General features: G+C 53.4%; 1 protein-coding gene across 1 annotated transcript in view; it reads left to right on the plus strand.

Annotated features, from left to right (window-relative positions):
• Window positions 1-19,757, plus strand: part of NEURL1 (neuralized E3 ubiquitin protein ligase 1) — a 78,308-nt gene extending 58,551 nt beyond the window's left edge. The window contains exons 2-6 of the mRNA XM_042908674.1: window positions 1,098-1,339; window positions 1,742-2,063; window positions 14,371-15,060; window positions 18,756-18,902; window positions 19,379-19,757. Of these exons, the coding sequence (XP_042764608.1) occupies window positions 1,098-1,339; window positions 1,742-2,063; window positions 14,371-15,060; window positions 18,756-18,902; window positions 19,379-19,617 (1,640 nt within the window). The 3' untranslated portion in view covers window positions 19,618-19,757. The remainder of the gene's footprint in view (window positions 1-1,097; window positions 1,340-1,741; window positions 2,064-14,370; window positions 15,061-18,755; window positions 18,903-19,378) is intronic.
• The last annotated feature ends 350 nt before the right edge of the window (window positions 19,758-20,107 follow it).

The raw sequence follows: 20,107 nt of genomic DNA on the forward strand, positions 1-20,107 counted from the left end.
GGGAAGTGACTTCCCTAAGGTCACACAGCCAGTCAGTGACAGACCCAGGCCACGCGATACCTCGTCCATGTTGCTTCCTCTCTCTGCCCCGTCTCCTGGACACCACCCTTATGTGCTTGTAACGTGCCTTCTCCTGGACCAAGCCCTGCCCTGTACTCTATCCCATTGTGGGGTGAGGTAGAACTGTGTGTAGGAGAAAGCAGCGTGCCTCCCTGGCCAGAGGCTCTTGAGGCAGATCCGGGTTCCATTAGGAAGCCTGGGTGCAGAGGCCTACCTGTGTGCAAGATGTTGTGGGCATGGGGGTGGTATAAAGCAGGAAGGTGGCCCAGGGTGGAGGGAAGCGGCCCCGAAGGAGGGAAGTGGCGGGCGTGGTCCTGGGGCTGCTGCTGCGGAGGCTGCTACACCCACCTTGCTGGTCTCCCAGGGCAGCTCCGCGGTCACATGTTCACTGCGGCTCAGCCTTGTCGTCAGCCCAGCCCCCATGCCCTCTCTTCCTCCTCCCCTCCTCCAGGAAGCCTTCCTGAGAAGTGACCTGCCCCCCAATCCTTATCACTCATCACTATCTGCCATTTTTATTGTGATTCCTGTCTGTGTCGTATTTCCTCTCCTGGACTGGTGTCTTCTCGAGAACAGGATCCGTGTTTGTTTCATGCCTGGATGTCCAGTGCCTAGGACAGGGCTCGGTACTCAGTCGGTAGATAATGAATATTTGCTGAATAAAATAAGTGACGGTGGTAGTGAGTGGCAGTGTGCGGGGGTGGGTGTTGGTAGTAAATGCTGATTGATCACAAGGGTGGATGGTGGAAGACAGATGGTGGTAAATACTAGTGAGTAGCAGGAGATGGACTAGAATCCAGGAGATGGTGGGTGGGAGGTGACGGGTGAAGGACCAGGGAAGGTGGTGAAAGATACTCAATGGTGGTAGATGGCGAAGCGGGACATAGCAAGAGATGGCAGCAGGTGGCCCAAGGTGGCAGCGGATGAGTTGCAGTGACGGTGGACATCCTGGGCGGCGGGCAGCTCCTGCTGTGCCCAGCCCTCCGCCCCTCCGGGGGCCTCTGCCACCCGCTCTGACGTTGCGGCCTGTTCCTTTGCAGACTCCATCGGGGGCCCCTTCCCTGTCCCGTCTCACCGATGCCACCACAAGCAGAAGCACTGCCCTCCGGTGCCGCCCGGCGGGGGGCTCCCGGCCACGCCACTGCTCTTCCACCCGCACACCAAGGGCTCCCAGATCCTCATGGACCTCAGCCACAAGGCCGTCAAGAGGCAGGCCAGTTTCTGCAATGCCATCACCTTCAGTAACCGCCCGGTCCTCATCTATGAGCAAGTCAGACTGAAGGTGGGCCCTCCCACTCCCTGCCCTCTGTGCCTCCCTGGACCTCGACCCTTCCCTCTCAGCACTGTCTTCTGTCCCGGCCACGACGACACCCTGCCCTTCTCTTGCCTCCGGGCCGTCCCTTCTGCTCTTCCTCATCCCTCCTCATGCTCTTCCCTCTTCCTCCTCCTTTCTCAACCTTCCCCGTGTGACAAAGAAGGACCCGGGGACGGGAGTGGCCATGGGGGCCACAAGCTGTCACTGGACAGTGGGAAGGCTCCTAGAGGAGGGGAAGGAGGACAGCTGGGCGGTGTGGCTCCCCGTAGGGGTCTGCCGACAGGGGCACACTCCCTCCCCTGGGGCCCTTGGCAGTGGCCGGGAGGCCGGCGGGCCGGGGTGCTGTCTGAGGCCATCTCCTCCGCCCAGATCACCAAGAAGCAGTGCTGCTGGAGCGGGGCGCTGCGCCTGGGCTTCACAAGCAAGGACCCGTCCCGCATCCACCCTGACTCGCTGCCCAAGTACGCCTGCCCCGACCTGGTGTCCCAGAGCGGCTTCTGGGCCAAGGCGCTGCCCGAGGAGTTTGCCAACGAGGGCAACATCATCGCTTTCTGGGTGGACAAGAAGGGCCGCGTGTTCTACCGCATCAACGACTCAGCTGCCATGCTCTTCTTCAACGGGGTCCGCACGGCCGACCCGCTCTGGGCCCTGGTGGACGTCTACGGCCTCACGCGGGGCGTCCAGCTGCTGGGTGAGTGCCCGCTCCCCGTGCCCCTTCGGTGCAGGACACGCCTCTGGGGGCCGAGGTGTGACGCTGCTCCATCCCATCAGGCACGGGGACCCCTCTCCCGCTGGCAGGGCCCCGGGGCCTAGAGGGCACCGGGAGAGCTCAGGGAGCCTTCGTGTGCCCTGCAGAGTGCGCCCGTCCTTTGGACTCACAGCTGGGGTGAGGGGCGCCTGGGTGGGATTTCTGCCCTCCAGGGCCCCTCAGGTTGTGCCTTTGAGCAGCACACAACCTTCATCATAAACGGCAGCCTCAAAGACCCCCGCTCCCAGGAAGTAATGAATATTAACCTCCGTAACCATAGTGTAGTGAGCACTTACCTTGAGCCGGGCACTTCATTATTGCCGTTCTCACAGCATCCCTGGGAGGCAGATTCTGTTAGTGGGCCCCCTGGAGGCAAGACTCAAGCTCAGGGGAGGTTGAGTCATTGGCCCCAGGAGACGCGGCAGGTGAGGCGTGGAGCCAGCACTAAGTCCCAAGTGAGCCCCTGGCCCCTGGGCTCTGCAGCCCCCCAGAAAGTCCAACCCCACCCTAGTGCTTCTTGCAGGGATGTGGGTGAAAGGGATAAGGGGGGAGGGCCGAAGGCACTAGGGTGGCTAAGACTTTTCTGGCTGCCCCTGGGTGCCCGGGGTGAGTGAGGCTGCTTCAGGGGGGTGAGAGGGCACACATCCCGTGGGAGGCAAGGAGGAGCCAGGCTTTCTCAGGAGGGCACACATGGATCCTCAAATGCCAGCGCTGGAAGGGGCCTTGGAGAGTCTCAGGCTTCCTGAGTTGGTGGCTGAGTTGGGACTAGAATCCAGGTCACCTGACTCCCAGTCCAGGATGGCTCTCACCTTGCTCACTCGTGCACGTGCTGGCAAGTGCACGTGCATGTGCGTACGTAGACTCTGGGTACAAATCAGTTCACGGGCAAAGTGGCTGTGTTGCCAGGCAGCGCCTGCATTAGCCTCAGCTTTCCCATCTATAAAATGGGCTGTTGGGAAGAGGAAGTTAAGTTAAAGAGGCTGTGAGCAGAGTGCCCAGCACAGTCCTGGGTGTCTAGTCAGTGCTCAGCCCGTGCTTGCTCTTTCCATTTCCCGTCCCTGCCCCCGTCTCCCTGCAGAGAAAAATGCCATGGAGGTGGTTGGAAACCTTTTTTTTTTGTTTTTTCCCCACTTTTTTTCCTTTCTGGCTTCAGAGCCTAGAAAGAGTGAAGCTCTTTTCAAAACACCTTTATTTCAGTAAAAAAGACAGTGAAAGTAAAAACAAGTGAGTAATTGTCAGAAGCCTTTCTGTGGAGTTCCAAACATCAGGAGGCTGTTTTTATTAATTAATAGTTTGGGAACTTTCTGTTTTTTCAACTCAGTAAAGTGTTTCTACATTCACATGGACAAGTTAAGAGCCCGAAAGCAGGCTCTTCTAAGTCTTCGTTAGTGGAGAAGGGAGCCGAGGCTGTCCAAGGATAATTCCCTTTGTGAAATGGGTGCACTTGCAGGGAAGGGCCTCGACCTCCCAGCAAAGGAAGGGCAGTGGTTATGCCCCTGGGCTACAGAGCCAGAGTGACCCAGGTGGGATTCCTGGCCTCACCCTATACTAGCTGTGGGACTTCAGTTTCCTCATCTGTAAAATAGGGGTAGGTAATAATAAACAACTGTTCTCAGGGTTCTTTTAGAAGAACTCTGCTTAAAGAGCAGAGTTACGTGAAGCAGTTACGTGACTAATGACTGTCAGTCATCCACACCCATCCTGGAGAGGGTAAAGCTTAACCCCAGGTTCAAGTGAATACCTGCCTGCTGCTCTGATATCCTTAGGGCCTCACACTTCAAGGCCCTGAAGTCCCAAAGCCTGAGGTTGCACTCCAGCCTGGACACTTCTGTCTGGGCCTCAGTCTTCTCGTCTGAAAGAGTGTGGGACTACTATGGCTTGGCCCAGGGCTGGGCCAATGGTGGGAGACAGAAGTGTCTCCACTCTTGAAAAAGGTTATAGTCTTATTGGGAGGGGGCTGGGTAAAGGCAGTGGGGGCAGCATTCTTGCTTTCCCCTCTCCTAGCAACGAATGCCTTTTCCTGCAGTCCCCCCGAAATCCCATTCTGGTATTAAGGCCCAGCTCGCAAGCCACCTCCTCCTGGAGGTGAAGCCTTCTGGAGCTGAGTTCTTTTCTCTGTTTCTTGGGTTCCACCACATGGTGTCTGTGCTTCTCTCCGCCCTGAGGCATTGGCTGAGCCTTGGCCCATCCATATGTCTTGCACAAGACAGGGAAGACTTTGAGGGTGAATCCGTTCTTACCCCCCCTGGATTTCTCTCCAGAGTGGAATCTTGTGTCTGGCGTGGGGAGGACACCAAGCATTATTTGGGGGGTTGGGAAGGGAGAGTGGTGGGAAGTTAACTTGTTAGATGAAGGATAGACCCAGCTTTGCTCTCATAGACAGCGCCAGCCTCACTGAGAAATTAGACAAAGCAAACCCTCCAGACACAATCAGGGCATAACCCAAGAGAAGACAGTAAATTGTTTAATGCTGTAGTCAGAGGATCCTTTCCATCTGCCGAGATGGTTTCCATCCAGCTATCTCATTTAATCGCTCAGCAGCTGGCCTTGGACAGAATGTTTTTCTTTCATCCCCATTTGTCAGGGAGAAAATTGAGACCCACAGAAGGCTTGGCTTGCCCGCGTAGGGCTGTGGCAGAGCTGGGATTTGAACAGGGTGTTCTGATGCCTAAAGCAGTACCTTCCCCAATAAACCTCCAGCAGGTTTAAGTATGGAGGGAGGCAGGAAATTGAGAGGAGGCTGAGGTCAGTGAGGGAGGATGGAGTCCAGGAGTATTTCTTGGAAAAGAGGGCTTAGGCTGGGCCTACAAATTCTAGGAGGGTCCGGGGAGGAGGTGGTGACGGGGACATGCGAGGTGAGATGGGGTTTCCAAACCTCAGGGGCCTAGGGAAGGCCCCACCCTCGGGCACAGCCCAGATGGCCCTGTTACCCCTCTTGGACCATAAATGGGTTTTCCCGCAGTATTTTCACTTGCATCCGGATTTCCCAGCAGGCTCCTCTCTGTACATTGGACAAGGCCGAGGGCCCAGCAGATTCCTGTCCTAGCTATAAATCACCATAATCCCTGGGTGTTTTCAAACACTGATTATAGCCCCTGAATTCAATTAGCAGATGAAAATATCTCTTTGTTTTGTTCTTCCTAAAGCGATTTCTTTTTTGTGTAAAAACAAAAGAAATCCATCCAAGATGTCTTCAGAGGTAGGCACACTGCTCTACACCGTCATTCTGTGGCGTCCCCTCTGGGATCGCCCATTGCCTCATATAGTCCCAGGGTCAGCCTCCTTCCCTTTCCTCCCCTCTTCCCACCCCAGCAACCCCCCCCCCCTCCCGCCCTGATCCCTTCACTGCCTGTGGCTTTCCTGCTCTCCCTCCTAAGCCATCTTGGCTTTGAGTTTCTCCTTCCCCTGAAGAAGTCCCTCTCTGCCTTGGTAGCTCTGAGGACGGGCTTGTCTTTCTCGAGGTGGTTGCCTCCCAGACCAGTGTCTCATCTGCAGGGACTTCCTGCTAGGTCTGCCCCCTCCCTTTCTGCCTCTCTCTGGGACCTGTGGCCAAAACCCTCCAAACCCCACCTGGCCCATATCTGCTCTTCGGATCACAGATATCCTGGGGTACTTGGCACCTAGCAGATATGCAAGTCAGGCCACGGACACGTTGGCTGTCTCTCCGGACAGAGTGGAGGTAGGGGGTGGCGTCTCTTCCTGAAGTGACACCACCAAGGGGGTGCCCCATCCCAACCCCCACTGCCCTAACATAACGAGGCCCGCTGGTGCCCCCACCATGACCCCTGCAGGCCTGCTTCAAGCCTTCGAGGCACCCCCGACATGCTGGAGTTCAGGAGATTGCCTCTTTCCTCAGGGTGTCCCGGCCAAGCCTGGGCTGGTATTTCCAAGAATAACAGCTTCCTACCTCCAGAAAGAAGGACCTGTGGGCAAGCAAATAAACACAAGTTTTATGGGGTGATTAATGCTTGGCGAGATAAGCTCCTATCCCAATTCTTCAGGGTCTCCCTGCTCCTCTCAGAAACGTTGGCTCACAAAGAGCAGCTGTGGGTCCTGGCAGAAAGCTGGTGAGCCAAGACCCCACTTGTAGGGTGCTCCTGATAACCCTCTGTGCCCACCGCAGCCCAGGTATGATGAGGGGGCAGAGGGAGACACATGAATTGAAAACCCAGTGCCTCTCTTTGAAGAGTGTTTATTTTGGGGGACACACCATATAACTGCTCTGAGATCCAATTCTGCAATGAAATGTGGCTGAAGAGTAGAGCCGTGTGTTGGGGGCGGTACAGCTGGGGAGCGATCCAGGATTTCCTATAGGAGAGGTTTCAAGTCAGGAACCAGAGAAGCTGAAATGCACAGACTGGTTGGGGAGGAACAGTTTAGGCTGGACAGGAGGGGTATGCATGGTCACAGAGGTGGGGAATTAGATTAGCATCATCAGTCAGGGAACAGAACCTTCAGGGGAGCGAGTGAAGAGAAGAGGTGTAGGTGACCTGTGGAGAAGGGGTGTGCACAGGTGGGGCTGTGTGCATGCATCGCAGGGGAGAGAGCCGTGAAAGCAGAAAGTTTCTGGCAGCTATCTTGCTGTCAATGTCTTTCAAAAGGAGAAAAGGTGGCCGAGAGATAGAAGAGGGCCTGTCCAAATTCTCCCAGCTAGTCAGAAGCCAGGCTGGCCCTGGAATTCAGCTCTCCCAGGAGGAACTGGGCATAAGGTCACTGTGAGAAGACATTGCCACATCAAAATGGTAGTGGCTGAACTCAGGAGGGCATTAAGGGGGCACTCAGGGTGGGGTCCCAAGGGCTCACGGCATTCTGCTTCACCCAACCTGTGCACATGTGCCCCAGTCCTGGTAAGACACCTGCCTTCTGAGGACAGAGATCTCTAGAGACTCTCAGGGAGGGTAGCTTTCTGAAGGCCAGGCTGCTCCTGGACCACTTGCTAGGCTGGTGAGTCAGCCTGGCTTCCCTGCAATGAGAAGCCTGGGCCTCTCTGAAGATAAGGCCCTGGGGTAGGTCTCCCATACAGGGTGTGCCTCAGCTTGGCGGCACAAAGGGTGTGAGCCGTCCTGGCTAGCGGAGGACCACGCTGCCATCTGGGGCTTCCGTTTCCTAGGCTAAACCAATATTTACCTTCAGCTATGGCTGCCAGGGGCTGAGAGGCAAATATTAGTCTAAGGAACCTGAGCGAAGCTCTGGGGATGGGGGAAAGAGCTAAGGATGCTGATGGCGATTTCTTCTTCTCTGACAGTTTTCTTTTCTTTTTGATTTAAACAAAATTTTGTTGTTTCTCCTGCTTCAGAGACTCTTCCTGGCGCTTCCTTTCTGCTCATCCCAAATTCTGCTAATCGTAATCACAGTCCAACTCCAAACCCTCCCCTCCACCAGGAAACCTTCCCTGACCTCCCCTGTTCCTATGACCCTTCCTCTTCCTGACCACCTGAAGGCACATGAAGGTCTAAATGGTCTCAGCAGTTCTGCATCATGTATTGTCCTGGTCTTTAAGAAGACAGCATAAGTCCTTTATATATGTTATAAAGAAAGTTTTTTTTTTAATTTTTTTAACATTTATTTATTATTGAGAGACAGAGCATGAGCAGGGGCGGGGGTGGGTACAGAGAGAGGAGGAGACACAGAATCCAAAGCAGGCTCCAGGCTCTGAGCTGTCAGCACAGAGCCTGACGCAGGGCTCGAACTCACAAACTGCAAGATCATGACCTGAGCCGAAGTCGGGTGTTCAACCAACTGAGCCACCCAGGCGCCCCAAAGAAAGTTATTAATGTACTCATTTTGCAGATAAGGAAACAGTCTCAGAGAGGTCTGATAACTTGCTTACAGTCACACAGCTTGGAAGAAGTGGGACTTGGGCCCAGGAGCATGCGCTGCATTACTTTCTAGCTTCTCTAACTATGAGTTCACCTGGTCCCCTGTGAAGTCTGGATACCTCCCAAGGGTGGGGTGTTGGCCCTCCCATGTCTTCCAGGATAGTGTAGGAGAGCTCAGGGGGTTAGGGATCAGCTGTACATGTTGGGTATAGATAGTTCACGAGAGCCCCAGCAGGGTTGGCTGGGGAAGTGGGGGTGCCCGGCATCCTGATTCAGCAGTGTCTGCCTCATAGTTCCGTGAAGGCTCCTGACGGCTTCATCTGGTTCTGTTGTTTACAGAGCACTCTGGTGGTTTTGGGTTTTTTTGTTTTTGTTTTTTGTTTTCACCAGAATGAATATATATAAAGTGCAACCTTATACGATGGGCAATATTAGATTGTAATATCCAGAAATGGCAGTTTCATATTTTCTGCCTAGTATCTCTTTGGTCCAAAATATAGTTTTGGGGAGCTTGAAGAGACCTAGGGGTCCGGGGTGGGGTGTGTGGAGTAGAGGAGCTGGGGCCTTGCAGTACTGGGGACAAAGCCCTCATTTCAGAAGCAGGAGACCTGACTGAATCAAGACTTGACGTGGCCACTCACTAGCTTTGAGCAAGCCTTCCAGCTTCTCTGTGCCACAACTGTCCCATCTGTTATTTGGACATAATTATATATGTGCCATTTACCTCAGAGAGTCTGAGGCTGATGAATATGTAAAAGTGTTTACATATATAGTAAGGGCTATTGTTTTTAGGTTGAAAAGGAAAACTTAATTTAAAAATACCACCAAAGAGACAACCCCCAAGTCCTCTCATTAGAAGAGGAGGCCTTAAAATCAAGTCCCTGTATCTGGGTGAAATTCAAACCATTCTATCTAAATTGTTTCTTGGAATAAGACCTTTGGTTCTCTAGCTGGGTTCCTTGGAACGCTGGGGTTCTACAGAGGCATCTTTGAGGCGGCTGAGTTGGCAGGCTCTATGGCTTTTTCTTAGACTTCAACCAGAAATTTTGGTTTTGTTGGACAAAAGGATTCCACTGCTTAAAGAAAAAAAAAGTTTGAGAACCGTTAGACCGGATGAGTCTGAAAATCTATGTGTCTAAGATCCTCTGGGCTGAAGATTCTATAAAGCTTAGAATAGTGCTCGCTTCGGCAGCACATATACTATAAAGCTTAGAATCTGTGACTCCAAGTGTTTCTGGGACATCCTACCCTTCCCTCCATGGGCCTCAAAAAGTACTTGTTCTTCTAGCTTTCGTGTGGTTGGGTTTATATGGAAAGGGTGGAGGCGGGTGTGGGTTTCGGGGCACTGTCCAGAGGGGCGGAGAAACCCCTTACCCGTCCAACCCATGTACCCGCCCTCCGGGCTCCTTCCCCTGCCCCATGCCAGATGCTGACCAGCAAGAGGATGTTTATGGAGACAGTAAATGGGCTGGCAGCACCTTCTAAACAGGGGCCGGCAGATACCCGCCAGCCGGCCGGCTGCGGCAGGCCGACCCATGGTTAAAGATTATCCAGTGCTCCGGATGTGCGAATCTAAACAAACAAGACTCTGGGGCTGATGGCAGGCCCTGCTTCAAAGGAGCCCCTTGCCTGCCCCGGAGGGCCCCTGCACCAGTGCCCAGGCCCTGCTTTGGTTGCCCTGCACTGGCTGGCAACATGTGGGAGGGCCCGGTGGGTCTCTGGCCAGAGCTGGCCCCGGAATCCTCAGCCTGGCCCCTCCTCTCCTCCTCTCCCTTCCTTTCTCCCCGCTGGCCCTGCTCAGACTGTTCTCCAGGCATTTACTAGAACAGTTTTCCCACTGAGTGCCTCTCACTTCTGTCAGTCCAAACTCTCTTGTCCTTCAGGGTCCAGGTCAAATCTTGTTTCTTCTGAGATGCTGTCTCTGGCTCACTGTGAGACAGGAAGGGGACCTCAGCCTCGGCTAGAGAGCATTATCCTAAAAGGAATATGTATCCTAAAGAAGAGAAGGCTCAGAGAGGGTGCAAGGAGTGGCTATAGGACATATAGGGATCCATGCAAGGAGAGCTTTTCTAACAGTTATGGTTGTTCAGAGACAGGGGACAGATAGCCTTGGGATGTGGTGAGCTTCTTGTCCCCGGGGCCATTCTAGTCAAGGCTGGGTGAGAACTTGGCAGAGAGAGGTGGATTTCCTCTGGAGACACTGAGAATTTTGTAACAAAATTATACTCACATATTTTCATGCCTCCAAGCTTTGATCCTCCCACAGCCTACTGGCTCCTTGGGGCCCATGTCCTGGCTTCTCCTTCTGTCTCCACCACTGCCTGGGGCTGGGCACACAGTGTGTCAGTGAGTGGGTGACCTGAGTGCCACCTTGACGGGGAGGAAACCCCCTGTCCTGGCCTCACTGCCCTTGCAGGGCCGGTGATTTCTGCTCTGGCCCAAAGTATTTGCAGGACCACCGCTAGGCACCAGATTAGGCAGGAGCTGAAGACAGACAAGCTCCTTCCTGAAAGACGGGATGCGGAGAGGGGAGCCAGCTTAACAGCTTCTCCGGTGGCCTGGAGCCTCCCCTCCTCCTGTCATAAATACCTCCAAAGTGGGCAGCCATGTGTCCCGTGTGTGGATTACATAACTTGTTGCTTCCAAATGGGCCACACTGCTGCTTGGGGTTACAGGTAGCCCATCTGGTTTTTCCAAGCTGTAACCCTGGGCAGAGGCTGGTCCCAGGGTGCTCTCCCCTGGCTTTCGTGGCCAGGACCCTCCCTTGGCCTCTGACTCGATGTCAGTCCAGTCAGCTCTGACCTTTGCCGTCCCTTGTGCAGAGGGTGCCTGATCAGCTCCTCTATTTCCAGTGTCATCTATTTCAGGGTCCGGCACAGCTGGGGACACTGAGGGGATGGCTATTTTGGAGCTTGCTGGCGGCCTGCAGCCACTCCTGACCCCGAGGGGCAGCTGAGCCGGGAGAGGAGACATACTTGGGCTGGGCACTGGCCCCGGGGATTCCATTTTTAGCTGTTTCCCAGCATCTCTGATACCTTTTCTCCCTGCTCCTCCAAGATCTCAGGCAAAGCCATAGGGGTCATTTCCTGTCCCTTCTCCTCTCCCCCCCCCCCCCCAACTGTTTCTCCTTCCTTCTCTTCTTTCTCCTCTAATGTCCACTTTGTACCTTCTCCTTTCTGGGCTTTAGTCAGTGATGTCATTCATGACCTTATATATAGTCCTCTATCTATCTATCTATCTATCTATCTATCTATCTATCTATCTATCATCTATAGTCCTACCTTAAGGTTCAGAAAGTTAATTGCCTAAGTGCAGGTGGACCTAACTTTGGTTGACAAAACTCAACCTGAGTAAAGTACTAGTACCTGAGGTTGTCAAGTACGGGGGCTTCCCGCTCTACCTCTGATCCCTGCAACAACATCACAAGGCAGGTATTATTACCCTGTTCTCTAGGTGAGTGATCTGAGGCTGGGAAGAAAGTTGCTTCCTTACTGGCTACCGTTCAAGTGCTGGATTGGACCGTTAAACCCAGGCCTGTGTCACCCCAAAGCCCGTGCACTTTCTTCTGAGCCTTGGGGCATGGAAATGATAGTAACAGTGGTTCGTGTTTACCTAGTGATTATTATGTGCCAGGTACTCTACTAGGTAGAGTAGGGTACTACTTACCTCCTGCATTTCAACTTCACAGCATCCCTTCTGAGCGGAGTATTAGAATACAGATTTTATACACGTCAGTACATGCTGATTTTGCGCATGGAGAGGCCCAGAGAGGTTAAACTTTTGGTCTATGGCCAGAAACTGGCAGAGCCAGGATTTGAACCCAGGCTGATGACTTCAAAATCCTTACACTTAACTATGCTCCTATCCTGCCTACCAGTTCATGGATTTTGGCTGCTAAAGCATCTGAGATACTGTCAGGTTGCACGATTAGACATATAGTGTAAATATCAAGGGAGATGATGGCCACACTGTGCCTTGAGCTGGTCAGGGAACATCTGGAGGCTGGTTCTGTTCATCGTCTAAGAGGTGGGAAGGTGAGCAGTATGTCTGAGTATTCCCAGAGGAGAGTCCTTTTCTCTATGGGACTGCCCCAGAGATAGCATTGGCACAGAAGCTGAGAGAAGTAAATTAATCCAGGATCCTTGGATACAGGAGGGTAGATGTCAGTTTAAGAGAAGGAAACGCTTTCTTAGAGTAGCTCAACAATGGCATAGGTTGCCTGGGAGGCCCAGGAGTGGGCGTGTTCAAGTACAGAAGGACTCCTGAAGGGGCAGAGCTCAGGATAGCTCGCATCCAGCCCCATTCAGAAATCTGTACTGAGTGAGAGTCTGCCCAGCTCCATGGCTCTGGGCTGAGTGTTCTGAGTGTGTGTGGGTTGGGGTAGGGAGAGGAGTGTCGGGGCGCATATGTGTGTGGGCTCCTGTGACAGTCTTATTCCTGTAGGCTCTGGCTGAGAATCTGAGCCTTTTGTTGTTTAGTCACCCTGCTGTCCCCGTCCCTTCCTCTCCATCTCCAACCCTGGAGTCCTCTAGGGCCAGTGCTGGAATCCCTGAGGGGTCGGAAGCAGGGGCTGTTCCCAGGGGTCCAGGTCAGCCCACAGCCTGTCCCAGGTCCACACTACTGTCTCTCAGGCCTCCCCCTCCTGTTTGAGCCTCCTTGCCTCTGCCTCTCTGCAGCCCCCAGCCTCTCTGCACCATCGCTGTCACAGAGTCAATTCCCTGGAATAATCACATTTTCCGGTCGGCTCCCTCCTTCTTGCCAGGCACGATGCTGGGAAATCCCAACCAGCCAGGCCCCAAGAGGCTACTCCAGAGAGGCAGGGGACTTGAGGGGGGAGGGCCCAGCAGCGTCTCCTTGCCCAGGCCCAAACGAGGCTGTTTCTGGAAAGGGTGGTGGGGGCTGGGGGAGAACAAAAACAAGGAGGCTTTGGAGACTGTTTCTAGATTCAGCTGGAGCTGAATCCTGACCTCAGCTGCCCACACTGTCCCTCAAGCTTTGCTCCCACACCGAGCACCCCAGCCATCCTTACCCAGGTCCTGGAGAGAAAGCACAGATTCTCGCTTTGGGAGGTTCAGAGGAAAGGCTCTCAGGGAGGGATTGGCCCATGCTGTGGTCTACAGTGGCACTAGCCAAATTTGGGGACTTTGACTCCCACAGAAGGGGTTCAATAAACAAGGAGGGGTCCTGAAAGCAAAGAATGTGGTATCAGGAGTTGGACAGACCTTGCTTCAATTTCAGATCTGCCACCTGGTGGCTGTCACATCACATCTCTGAGTTTTATCTCCATAATGGGAACACTTCCATGGGATGTTTTAAGGATGAAATGCAGGGGTAATTCATCGTGCATGATGACTTTTATTATAAATGATGGGACTCCATAAAGCAGGACATAATACAGCCATTAAAAAAATATGGTGTTGGAAACATGGTTATTGGCATGGAAAGGTGTTTAGGACACAGTAAGTGGAAAAGCTAGTTTTGAAAAGGAAATCTGTATATAGCAGGGTTCTTAGCCTGGAGTCCATGCCCATGGATGGCTTTATGGGCTTCACAGATGCCCTGGAATTATCCACAGACTTTAGGAAGAATGTGCATTTTTCTGAGGTGATAGGTGAAAGTTATCACATTTTCAAAGGGATTTGTTACCCATAAAAGGTTAAAAAACTACTAGAGTTGATATAGCGTGATTCAATTTTTGTATTAAAGAAGTAACTGAAGAATATATTGGGGGAAAAAAGCTGGAAGGTCCTCATCCAAATGTTAAGAGTATTTTTCTCTGGATGGTGGGCTGAGAGGTGGTAATTTTTTCTTTTTGCTGAACTGTCTTTTCTACAAAAGACAGTGTGTCTTACTTGTATGATTAAAAAGAGAAAGGGGTTGATTTCCCCTTTGAAAGTAAGTCCCTTTCAAAAGGAAACCTGGATACATTTACTTAAGTTCTCTCAGCCTGTGTCCTTCTGCGGAAATGCTAAGCTCAAAAGGTAATTGTTAGGATAAGCTGAGAAAATTTATGCAAAGAGAGGTTCTGGGGAAGGGGGATCCCCCTGACCTTCCAGAAGGGTAGGACGTCAGCAGTGCATTCAACAGACATTTACTGCTTGTCATCTGAAGTGCTCAGCGCAGTTCTAAATGCTGGGGATCCAAAGGGAGGGCCTGGGAGTTAATAGTAAAAACTTTTATAAGCGCGCCATTTAGAATGTTTTTCTTCCTTCTAGCCTTGATCCTTTGCTTAAACAAACAGATGTCCTGCAGGACTTTGTCTCCCGATTCCTTAGCCTAGGTCCGAAGCCATTCCCGTGCCGCTGACAACGCGGTCGGTATTTCGCGGTGCATGCTGGAAAGGCTGGCGGGAGGAGGCGCGCAGGCGACGGGGGCTGGCCCCGAGCGGCCCGCCTGACGGTCACCCTGTCTCTCCCCCTCCCCGGCCGCAGACAGCGAGCTGGTGCTCCCGGACTGCCTGCGGCCCCGCTCCTTCACCGCCCTGCGGCGGCCGTCGCTGCGGCGCGACGCAGACGAGGCGCGCCTCTCCGTGAGCCTGTGCGACCTCAACGTGCCGGGCGCCGAGGGCGACGAGGCCGCGCCGGCCGCCGGCTGCCCCATCCCGCAGAACTCGCTCAACTCGCAGCACAGTCGCGCGCTGCCCGCGCAGCTCGACGGCGACCTTCGCTTCCACGCGCTGCGCGCCGGCGCGCACGTCCGGATCCTAGACGAGCAGACGGTGGCGCGCCTGGAGCACGGGCGCGACGAGCGCGCGCTCGTCTTCACCAGCCGGCCTGTGCGCGTGGCCGAGACCATCTTCGTCAAGGTCACGCGCTCGGGCGGCGCGCGGCCCGGCGCGCTCTCCTTCGGCGTCACCACGTGCGACCCCGGCACACTGCGGCCCGCGGACCTGCCCTTCAGCCCCGAGGCCCTGGTGGACCGCAAGGAATTCTGGGCCGTGTGCCGCGTGCCCGGGCCCCTGCACAGCGGCGACATCCTGGGCCTGGTGGTCAACGCCGACGGGGAGCTGCACCTCAGCCACAACGGCGCCGCGGCGGGCATGCAGCTGTGCGTGGATGCCTCGCAGCCGCTCTGGATGCTCTTCGGCCTGCACGGGGCCGTCACGCAGATCCGCATCCTCGGTGAGTGCCTCCCCTGACGGCCCCTCCAACACACCCGGCACCGTGCCTTTCCTGGAGGACGGGCCCATCCGGGTAGGGGGAGAGAACAGAGGGCCAGTCCGCCCCGCCCCACCGCCTCACTCGGGTCCCAGACACAGAAATGAGTCCTGGGCGGGACTCCATCTGCTAGGCCCTTGTCCTCAAATCTCACCAGAGGCATCCTCGGGGCGGGGAGAAAAGTGTGGATCATTGAGTCTCTCAGAATCTGATTAACCTGTGTCCCCATAGATTCATAAACGGCCCGGAAACACACGTCTCAGTGGCCACTTAAAGATGACAAAAAAGTTTTCCACCAGCAATTAACTTACTGAGGCTGTTTCCATTTCTCCAAAATGGGAATAAAAGTCTCTGCCTCTTAAGGATGGTTGTGTGTCTAGGTAAGAAGGAGAGTGATGTGTTGGTAGCCAGGTGTCTGTGCAGGGTGGTGCCTGGATTGGGAGCCTATGGGGAATCCGAGAATAGGGCCTCGGAAGAAATGGGGTTGCAGAGGTCTGGGCGTTTCATTCCTGGCTTTGAATGGACAGAGTCTAAATGGACTGGTGGGTGTGGACTCGTGAGAGTCCTGTTTCTCTGAGTGTTCTGTGGGATGGGCGTCTGTTGAAAATGGGTCCTTGGGTGAAAAAATTAGGAAAACACTGAGTTGAGAAAAAGTGGAGGATTCTTTATTGCAGAACTTCTCAGAGCCTTTATTTTTTTTAAGTTTACTTAGAGAATGGGGGCGGGGCACAGAGAGAGGGAGAGAGAATCCTAAGCAGGCTCTTAGCTGCCAGTGCAGAGCCAGATAAGGGGCTCGATTCCACAAACTGTGACATCATGACCTGAGCCCAAATCAAGAGTCAGACACCTGACTGAGCCACCCAGGCAGTCCTCTCAGAGCCTTTCATAGGCAATATGAATCTTTAAGGAGGAGGAAGAGGTAGTTATAGGGTACAGCTTTATCTAAACTAATTTGACCAGAAATCTTACATCTTACCCTCCCACCCCCCCCCCCCCCCCCCCACCTCCGCCTCCAAACCATCTCCAGGGACCTCTGTTTCCCCCAAGTGGGCAGGTATTTCATACTTTGCAAGAGCTGGCCTGCTAATCAGTTGCGGTTGACTGGACTGGTTCCATTAGATTCACTAGCAGGACCTACTAAAGTGCAGATTTTGGAATCCCACCTGCAGAGATTTGATTGTGTACATCCTAGGCATCTGAATTCTTTTTTTAAGCAAGTTTGCTTAGATATATTTGGAGACCTCTGGGCTTCATAGCCCCAGCCTAGACCTCACCGCAGGAGGCTTTGTAGACAAGATAACATGTGTATACGAGTGAAGGTGTATTATGCTCTAAAACTGCTATGTCTGTGTATAGGCACACATGAGTAACTGACTACATGCGTATTTGTATGTATAATGCTGTTGGTGATTGTGAATGTGTTAGAGCTTGTGAAATCAGATAAAATAAGTGGAGATTTCCTACTCTGGAAAGAGGCCAAATGAAGATGGAGTGAAAAATTGAAAAGGAATGAAAATAATGAGGTTGAAGTGCTAAGAAGTTATGATTAAGGGAAGATAAATCAGGAAAGAATGAAAAGACATCAGGCTGGATGAAAATACGTGAGGATGGAAGGAAGTTGGGGTAAAAACTCAGGATGGAATAAAAAGAAATCAGACTGGGGTACAGAAAAAAATCAGGCTGAGGTAAAAAGGTACTTGGCTACACTCACTGGGAGATACTGCTCCTCAGACGAAGGAAATTCCATAAGGGCAGGGTACTCTCTTACCTCAGCACCATCTAATAATAGATAAGTAGCTTTCCGATGAGACTTCTGTTCCCCAAAGAGGCTTACTAGACACAGGAGAAGCTTAAAAAAAAAAATCAGGACTTAAATATCTCGAGAGGTAAGTGGGCCACGGTGGGGGTTTAAGAATAATCTTCCAGATATTTGCTAAACAATATATGCTAAAGATAGTGCTTCTGGGTGGTAGGAGAACTGGGCATCTCAGTCAGCAAATTGGTGTTTGGGGATCCTGATGGAACTGCAAGGAAAACCCAGTGACAATACGTGAAGGGTAACTATTTACCTTACAGAGGTGTGCTCTGCTTTGTGAAAGGCTTAAGTGCACTAAGAATGGAGGAATATTTCCTTTATTTCAGAACTACAGGCGGTTTCATACTTAATGATGGAACGTGAGAAACATTCTCATTAAAGTCAGGAATATGATAGGGATGCCTTAGAGTATTGTTCTGAAAATGATAGCCAGTGCAATGAGGCAAGAAAAGCAAATAGGAGGTGTGACTTTATGAAAGAAGATGATAATTGACTAAAAGACTATTAACACTAAGAGAAACCCAGTAAATGGATTGGGACATAAGAGACCAGGGGGCTCTCTTCCCATGAACGTGGGGCCAGACTGGGCCACGTTCCCACTGACTTGGTGTCCCCTTGTCCCCAGGGACAGCCCCCAACTCTCCAGTGAGCCTGCCTGAGTCACCAGTGACCCCGGGCACAGGACAGTGGAGCGATGAGTGCACCATTTGCTATGAGCATGCAGTGGACACGGTCATCTACACACGTGGCCACATGTGCCTCTGCTATGCCTGTGGCCTGCGCCTCAAGAAGGCTTTGCACGCCTGCTGCCCCATCTGCCGTCGCAGATATCTAGTGAATATTCTTAGAAACGGTGACTGTTAAATAAATTAGAACACATAATAATAGAGAAGATCTCACTGAACATTTATGTGTAGGGCAATATGTTAGAGCCTGTGGGAGAGTCACAGGTAAATACGATTTCCTGCTCTCAGGAAGCTCATAGTTCAACTGGGAAAACAAAGCTGCATTCCTGGGCAAAGAACGAATATTACCCCAGGCTGTGTGGTTGTTTGGTCCCGTGTATGTGGTGTGTGTGGCGGGTCAGTGGTAAATAAAGTAACGTGGTTGGGGGAGGGGTGGTCAAAGCTCCCCAGAGGGGGAGATTTGAGGACAGCCCCAAGGGGCTCCCTGGACAGTTAGCTCTTTGGGGGCAGTGGCCCTCTCCATCTTGTTCTCAGTGTTATGTTTACACAGTTGATGGTGCCTGGTAGGACTTGTTGAAGGGACGAGCAAGGGAGGGCAGGAAGAGAAGAGGAAGGTGAGGAGAGGTGTTGAAGAGGAAGAGAAAGGAGGGAGGGAAGGAAGGAGAGCGAGTGTAGCACAGAACAAGCTTGGGAGATGGTGAAGGGCATTTCAAAGGTGCTTATGCAGAGGAGAGGGTGGGTGAGATCTAGGGACAGTGACCGAGAGAACACAGGGCTTAGAAAGGGAGGGTCAGGCTATGACTGGAAGGGCCACACTAGGTGGGAGGAGGGGGGACATCGTTGTCTGGGAAACCTTGAAGGTGAGGATGCGTGGGAAGGGTGGAGGTGGGATTCTCAGCAGAGCTCTTGTTTCGAGACTGCTGATGTAGTAACCTCAGAACAAGAAAGGGCCCCCAGTTTGTAGGTGGAACAGAGAGCTGGGGCAGGGTGCTGGGCTGGCTTGTGGAATCCTGCCCTGGACCCGCCCAGTGGCTGGGCTGTGTGGTCAGGCCGTGTCACCACTTTCTCTCCTGGGAACCCCCTGGAGGAGCGGAGACTTGAGCTTTCTCCCGGTAGGCCTCTCAGCGGCTAGTGAGCCCCTCTCTCCCCTTCCGCAGGCTCCACCATCCTGGCAGAGCGGAGCATCCCGTCACTCTCCTGCTCCCCTGCCTCCACGCCAACCTCGCCCAGCGCCCTGGGCAGCCGCCTCTCCGACCCCTTGCTCAGCACGTGCAGCTCTGGACCTCTGGGCAGCTCTGCTGGCGGTAAGTAGGCTGGCTACTCCGGTTCCGTGGTGTCCGTGCCAGACTCCCTGCCCCGAGACCCCTGGCCGAGGCGGGCATGCAGCCTCTGTGACAGAGTTGGGCCCTGGAGGAGCTGGAGATAGACAGATCAGTGAACCCTCGTGGGGTGGTGATTTCTGGGGTGAATCCCTTCCTGTCCCCCAGCTGGACACCTTTCTCCAAAGCACTTTTGAGCGCACATGGAAGACCGAAGGTTAGCTCAGGAGGGGCCTGCCTTAAAAGATTCTGGGCCCCCTACCTTCCTCTATCCCTTCTTCTCTCACCACCTTATGGGCACCCTGGCGCTTGTCTAGTGCCCCCTAGTGCTCAGGAAGTGGGTTGTCAGGGTAAACAGGCAGATGCCTGTTGGGAGGTAAGAGACCAGGGGGCTCTCTTCCCATGAACGTGGGGCCAGACTGGGCCACGTTCCCACTGACTTGGTGTCCCCTTGTCCCCAGGGACAGCCCCCAACTCTCCAGTGAGCCTGCCTGAGTCACCAGTGACCCCGGGCACAGGACAGTGGAGCGATGAGTGCACCATTTGCTATGAGCATGCAGTGGACACGGTCATCTACACATGTGGCCACATGTGCCTCTGCTATGCCTGTGGCCTGCGCCTCAAGAAGGCTTTGCACGCCTGCTGCCCCATCTGCCGTCGCCCCATCAAGGACATTATCAAGACCTACCGCAGCTCCTAGCCCGTCATGGCGCCCCACCCTGCACGCCTGCCTCTCAGACTCCGGCCCCACTCCAGCCGAGGGGCAAGCCAACAGGGCCCCTTCTCTTCGTACTTGTTTTGGAAACTCTTTCCTCTTCTCCATTAAACATGGGAAACTGAGGCCCTTAAAGGTTTGGGAAGAAAGAAGGTATGAGGCAGGGAGGTGAGGGGCAGGAGCAGATTCCCCAGCAGAGGGGAGGGGAGGAGTCCACTCTCTGTCTTCCCCTTCTCTGTAGCCAGCTCTTCCCTGCATGCTGAGGGGCTAAGTGGGGACTTGGCCTGTCCTAATCCTTTCCCGTCTGGGGCAGATTGGTAGGAAGTCCTCTAGCCCATGTAAGAGTTAGAAAACGTATCCCTGCCTCCGGGCAGATGTGTCCCTGAGCTAGGGCATTCGGAGTATGGCCTGGACTTCAGTGTCCATTTGTTCTCTCTGCCAACTGCCCTTGGGCAGTGTATAACCTGCTCAACGG

Source organism: Panthera leo, chromosome D2 (genome assembly GCF_018350215.1).
Source record: "Panthera leo isolate Ple1 chromosome D2, P.leo_Ple1_pat1.1, whole genome shotgun sequence".
Classification (NCBI taxonomy): Eukaryota; Metazoa; Chordata; class Mammalia; order Carnivora; family Felidae; genus Panthera; species Panthera leo.